This window comes from Papaver somniferum, chromosome 9, assembly GCF_003573695.1.
Source record: "Papaver somniferum cultivar HN1 chromosome 9, ASM357369v1, whole genome shotgun sequence".
NCBI lineage: Eukaryota > Viridiplantae > Streptophyta > Magnoliopsida > Ranunculales > Papaveraceae > Papaver > Papaver somniferum.
Genome location: NC_039366.1, coordinates 151,126,690 through 151,133,443, shown reverse-complemented (window position 1 = coordinate 151,133,443; position 6,754 = coordinate 151,126,690). Strand labels below are relative to the sequence as shown.

The 6,754-nt window shown below is 35.2% G+C and overlaps 1 protein-coding gene across 2 annotated transcripts; it reads right to left on the bottom strand.

The window, feature by feature from the left end:
- Nucleotides 1-4,303: 4,303 nt before the first annotated feature.
- LOC113313813 (elicitor-responsive protein 1-like) lies at nucleotides 4,304-5,944 on the bottom strand. 2 transcript variants are annotated; one of them, XM_026562606.1, is made up of 5 exons: nucleotides 5,552-5,944; nucleotides 5,384-5,449; nucleotides 5,139-5,292; nucleotides 4,892-5,030; nucleotides 4,304-4,781 (listed from the first exon to the last, which is right to left on the bottom strand). In XM_026562606.1, exons 1-5 carry the CDS (start codon nucleotides 5,616-5,618, stop codon nucleotides 4,488-4,490), a joined length of 720 nt encoding a protein of 239 aa, XP_026418391.1. In that variant the 5' UTR covers nucleotides 5,619-5,944; the 3' UTR covers nucleotides 4,304-4,487. The 2 variants fall into 2 exon arrangements, with proteins under 2 accessions (XP_026418391.1, XP_026418392.1); XM_026562607.1 differs by having other exon boundaries at nucleotides 5,139-5,289; nucleotides 5,552-5,941.
- Between the last annotated feature and the right edge of the window lie 810 nt (nucleotides 5,945-6,754).

The following is a 6,754-nucleotide window of genomic DNA, read 5'->3' as shown; positions in this document are numbered from 1 at the left end:
TTGAGAAAGAAACAACTTGTTCAAGAAAATTTATACCAAGTGAGAAACCTGAAATACAAGTTTCTGAAATATCAAATAAATCAATATTTCATTGATACCTAAACTAGGTGAAGTAGACTTAAGATCGGATATAAAGTCAGTAAAGATTTCCCAGAATAAATTTCTTAGAAAAGACCGAAGGTAAAATATTTCTTGTATATATATTTATCATGAACTTTCTTATTTTCTAAGACCTGGACCGATATTATCAATGAGTTACCTCGAATAATATTAGAAGCGTCTAAATTTAAGAAGTCAGGAAATCACCCAGAATTTTCTAAGACCTGGACCAATATTATCAAAGAAAAATGGTCTGATGTAACTTCGGATTGGACAATTTTTATTGATGCGGCTTTCAAAAAAGAGGATTCGACCATAGGATATGCTTTCTTACTTTACTCTGTGGAAAACAAAATTACTTTACTATGTGGACAACAAAACTTTCATGTATATTGCAGCTGGTTCGGAGTGGGCTTCCTCAGTTTTTCATGCAGAATCAAAAGCCTTGCTAAAGGCGTCTTCTTGGTTAAGTAAAAATATATTATCCACTGTCTCAATAGTAACAAACTTCAAAACTCTGGCGGAGACGATCAACAAATCTTGCAAATATTCTCCTTGGAGCACGGATAATTGTAATATACCTTATAGGAAGTGAATTCAATTCTGGAAAACCCCCTGCAATCCCAGGTAAAGTATATAAATAAGAAATATAACTCTGCAGCGGACTATATTGCAAAAGAAGCTCGAGTAACGCATCTTCGGCACATGTCTTCCCACCTTCAGCAAAGAGTTCTAAAATCTAGTGTTATTTCCAATGTTTTTGATAAAAATGAGCTTATAAACCTTTTGTACTATATTTCTTGATTAATATAAGTTCTTTTTACGTAAAAAAAAACTGGCGTCATTTGGGGCTACCCTGAAAGAATTAGGGGCGACATAATAAGACAAAATAGGTTGAAAATACTTATATGTCCCTTCATAATCGGTAGTTTAGTTTTTTTTATCTACCGATTGTGACTATGTTCTTCTCTTATTTGAGAAATCCAAAATTTCATTGGTTTTGAAAATTTTGAATTTGGGGATACTACCACAATCGGTAGATAAATAACATCACGATAGATAATAAACATCACGAAACAACCGATTGTGCAAATAGAGAAATTCAAAATTCCATTGGATTTTGAAAATTTTGAATTTGGGGCTACTGGAACAATCGGTAGATAATGAACATCACGAGACTACGTATTGTACAATCGGTAGATAAAAAATATCATGAGTCTACCAATTGTGAAAATAGAGAAACTCAAAATTCCATTGGTTTTTGAAAATTTTGAATTTGGGACTACTACCATAATCGGTAGATAATGAACATCACGAGACTACCGATTGTACAATCGGTAGATAATAAACATCACGTAACTACCGATTGTGCAAATAGAGAAATTCAAAATTCCATTGGTTTTTGAAAAATCTGAATTTGGGGCAACTACCATAATCGGTAGAAAATTAACATCACAAAATTACTATTTCAACTACCGATTATAATTTTCGTAACACAAACCAACATACTTCGATATACACTACCGATTGTAGTATTGTCTACCGATTATGGTAGCTCCCAAATTCGAAAAATTTGATATTTTTTCAAATTTAAAGTTTGGGGCAACTTCATAATCGGGAGACACGGTAAATAAATACCCTCCAATTGTAGGTTATTTAAAAATAACAAAACTTTAAAACTACATACGTACATATTACCCTCTGATTATCCTAACATCTACTGATTATGGAGGGAAACTACCGTTTATAGTTTTTATCTACCGATAAGGGATGACTTAATTTTAGGTTTAGGTGACCTTTTTTTGTCTTTTTGTGTGGCTTTAAATTTTGCACCTACTCGACACATCTCTCAAAGTTTACAAAAATAAATAAAATAAAACAAGATAACAAAAGTCGACAACAACTCTACACTCATGCCGACTCTCCTAGAATTTATTTTCAGAAGAGATCCAGTGATAATTAGGTCCGTCCCTCTATCACTGAAATATGTGGTAACAAATTCCCTTGGTATTTCTCTACCGGTATGCATTCAGAGATTTCTCACTCGGCGGGTAAAGTATTTTGGAAATAATACCGATAATCAATAAATGGAATAGGGCACTGAATTTTTTTTTCAGTTTTGATAAAAGGAAATTTCATAGAACTAGCAGAAAGAAATTACATTGTTTCCCTTACATAAAACATTAGACCACTTTTCCTTCCTAGACTTATCCCAGAGTCTAGAATCAACATGTACATACACATGCTTGTTAAGGAATTTTGCTAAATTATCTGCTAATTTATTACAAGACCTCCGAATATATACAAACGAAGACCAAGCAAGAAACTTATTGGAATCTAAATCTTGTATAAGGAAAGCCTTTGAAGTCCAATTGACAGCAAAACGGTTCTTCTTAACGCTGTTTACCACATTCTGATTATCATTCAGGAAGATTATTCTTTCGTTTCCCCTGTTTTGCACCCATCTTGTTGCTTTTCGACAGGATCTTGATTCTGCTTCTTCTGCACTAGAGCACCATCCTGTTCCACCTTTGAAATCAACAATGGATCCACTGTTATTTACTTCGACCCCCATAAGCAAAGTTTTTCCCTTTGTTATTAAAAGCAGCATCAAAGTATATATAGGAATTTCCTTGCGTCCCATCAAATTTATCATGAACACAACCTGGGTGAGATATATCACAAACAAAAGCATTGTTCAAAGTTTTTGCATAACACAGATTTTTCCTAAGATATTGTGGACTATCTTTTCTGATGAAATCAATCAGATCCCTTGGATTAGGAATAACATTTTCAAAAAAAACCTTGCACCTATATTTCCAAATATACCAAAGAACATAAGCAAAGAAATCCCTATTAACACTATCATTAAGCCACTTAAGACACCAGTCCATGTAAGACAATTTGGCAGCAGAATAGAAGTTATGATCTAAAGACAGACCTCTCCACACAACTTCAGAGAAAACACAGTTAGTGAAAAGATGATTAACACTTTCAATAACATTGATGTTACATAAGGGGCAATGCAGATCAATGTGAATATGTCTACCTAAAACTTCCCTAACAGGCAGACAATCATTTAAAGTTTTCCACATAAAGATTTTAACTCTAGGAATTATATTGATCTTCCAAATTCCTTTCCATTTCGCAGGGTTATTGACATGTTTCCTATCACACAGAAAATTGTAGGCAGACTTGACAGAGACAGGCCCATCTTTTGTACCAATCCACGTCATAGTATCTCCCTTAGCAGATTTATTATCTGGTTCAAGCATCTTAATTTTTTTACTGGAATCATTATCAAACACCCTATGTATAAGTTGAACATTCCAATTACCTTCATTATCAATTAATTCAGTCACTTTAGAAACTAAATGAATGCAATCATTATTTTTTGGTTTTGGAGTTTCACCTTGAGGGAGTCATTTATCAGACCAGACTTCAATCTCCTTATCATTTCCTAACTGCCAACAATGGTTTTCTTTAATAATATCTAGACCCTTACAAATACTAGTCCAGACCCACGACTTAACCGATTTTTTCTTATACTTAAGAGGATCAGAGTTTTGGGAAGTATTTATTCTTAAGAATGATACACCACAGTTTATCAGGATTCTTAATCAATCGTCATGCAAGTCTGGTGAGCAAAGCTAGGTTAAACTTATGAGGATTTTTTTATACCCAAACCTCCGTTAGCTTTACTAGTACAGATGAAGTCCCAAGCTTTAATGTGTAGACCTCTATTGTTTTTGTTTTTCTGCCACCAGAAGTCTCTTTGCAAAGCGTCAAGTTTATCTAAGGTTTTTTTGGGTAGAAGGAAACACATCATTTGGTACATTGGCATAACACTAGTAACAGAGCAAATCAGAGTGGTTCGACCAGCTTGGGAAAGAAATTTAGCTTTCCAACCCCGAACTTTATTATACACTCTATCTAACATATTCTGATAGTTAAAACTCTTGGACCTATTGAAAAACAAAGGTGTTCCTAAGTAAGTGTCATTTTTTGTAATTCTACCTACTTTAAGTATTCTGGTTAGCAATTTACAATGTTTATTTTCAACTTTTTTACTGAAATAGATACCTGACTTCTGATAATTAATAACCTGACATGAGGAATCACTAAAAATCCTAAGATATTCCAATAAATTCCTAACCTGAACTATAGTAGCGGTAGTAAAAAGAAAGGAATCATCAGCGAAAAATAAATGAGAAACAGACAGTTTTTAGTAACTTTTATACCAGTAATCTTGCCAGTACTTTCGGCATGAAATAGAAGCTTAGATAAGACTTCCATACAAATTATGAAGATATAGGATGACATAGGGTCACCCTGCCTAATCTTCCGGTGGACTAGCGGAATAGAAAATTAATAAAGAACTAAACCATTCATAAGCCACCCAGAGATTCTAATAAAGCTCCAAGCTTTTCAAACACGTTCCCCTCCTCCTCCCCTTCCTCTCCTGCCTCTTCAGCCTCCTCCTCCTGATCCGACTCTGAAACTGACTCCGATTCCGCTCCCTCCCCTTCCGCCTCCTCCTCCGCCTCACCATCATTCTTATTATGGTGTTTGAAGGCATTTTTCCATCCACCGGATTTTTTCTTCCCTTCATTCTTATGATGTAGGTGAAAGCGGTGTTTCTTTTCCTCAGATTTATCCTCCTCGTTTCCATATTCATCTACCTGTTCATATATTAAAAATTACATTAACGGGAATCAATATACAGTCACATACGATACATAATTTATTTGCAGCGTTTTATGATTGGGGTATTCATGTATATGCTCCTTACCTGATTAGGGGTAAACGCTAGGCCGACTCGAATCCCTCCGTTGTCGGATTGGTTAGAGCCAACAACGCTGTAGTTGCAAGGGGGTATTTCAGCTTTTCCATTCACCATTCCTTGTGCCAAAAGATCGTCAACATAGATCCTGTACACATAAAGATCGATCCGCTTAGCCAAAATGTAGATGACAATGGATTGTCATATCCGTAGTCTAGCGCTAATTATAGAGAAGAAAGAACTTAGACAAACTTACGTCAATTCGCCGACAAAATCATCCTTGCTGAACCTATCTTTATCCATGATCTTGAAACTGAGTTTATATTGAGGATGTTCATCTCTGATATTACCAGCATACTCCACATTAAATTTGAGCTTTTCGTTCCACACTGGTGTTTTTCCTTGTCCTGCTATTTCATACGTGTCAAATTTTATAAGCTTAATACTACTTCATAGTGCTAACTAGGAAAATTGACAAACTTTGCTTCATTCAATACATACTTCGGGAGACAGCGCTCTTACGCTTCTGATCACCAAACTCAATTACCAAATACGGATCCATTTTACCTGCAACGAGAAGTTTCAAACATATTGAGTATCATCAGTTGAAGGGGGCAATTAGAATGCTAGTGTAATTAAACATGGATTGTATAGGATTCGATGATATACCAACGAGATCGGTGTCTTTGAGTAAACAAGCATCCACAAGCAACACTTCTAGTATACCCCTTGTCATCTCTGTTTCTCTTGGCAAGTTAACTGATTCTGAAACTAATGAAAAGGATGAATATGGTATGTATATCTTAATATATTTCGATAATGAAAAATATTAGTGATGATCAATTCAATTGTGTAGGCTGCTTCTGTTTTTCTTGCTCTTATATGCTGCTTTGCCAAAATGGTCGGATGGTTCGTTGCTTCGTTGGCGATGGCTAATGGCATAAATTTTAATATTTTATAAGCAACTATTTGTTGGGGAGACTTTGTTGGTCAAATTTGAATCACATATAGTTGCTGTTTTTAATTAACATTCATTGAAGAAGACACGGCTCCACATCGTCAATGATCTTGGATTAGCTGTTTATGAAATACAACTTGATTGAATTGGAGGAAAAAAAACTGGTGTGAGGATATATATTAAGTCTTCAATTTGCAAAAGGAAAGCCTACAAAAATAAATAAAATATAAATGATCGCCAACAACTATTAGGTACCACTGAAGTCCTAATCAGGAAAATGATACTAGTAACCCAAGTATGACCAGAGTCTAACTAGTCCCAACTTTCAAGACATCGTCTACAAGGAAGGACTTAAGGAGCTCCACGGTCGTTGACAGTGTCTTGTATAGAGCATTTTTTTCTTAAGCATGCATTTTATTGATAGGAAGTTATAATTTGTCGTGGACATATGGTGCCTATAGAATCATGAAATAAAATGTTGGAAATAATATGCGGTTTTGGTTTCTCGGAAATCCTGTTCATGCGACAAACAAAATACTACCAAGAAGAGAGTTAGAAAGACTTATCGGATTGGTTGATCGAGGCGAGGTAATCCTCTTTCCTTAAAGACAATTCATCCCCGCATACGGTGCTCACAGTTCTACGGATGTCGCCTTCCAAGATACAACGATCACGCCTTATAGTAAGTAGCATTACAATACTTTTAGGCCAGTGAATGTTAACAATTACTGTGCTCTTAATTGACTCTGACTCTTGACTTCAAAATCTGTTTTCTACTTCTCAAAACCTTGTAAAAACTCATACAAAACAACTCTAAGAGATGGGCTTATATAGAGTCAATAGTGACTCTACAAGGTGTCTTTTCACCAATAGGTGACTCCCCGTGGCCAATGGTGACTCTCCGTAACACCTAT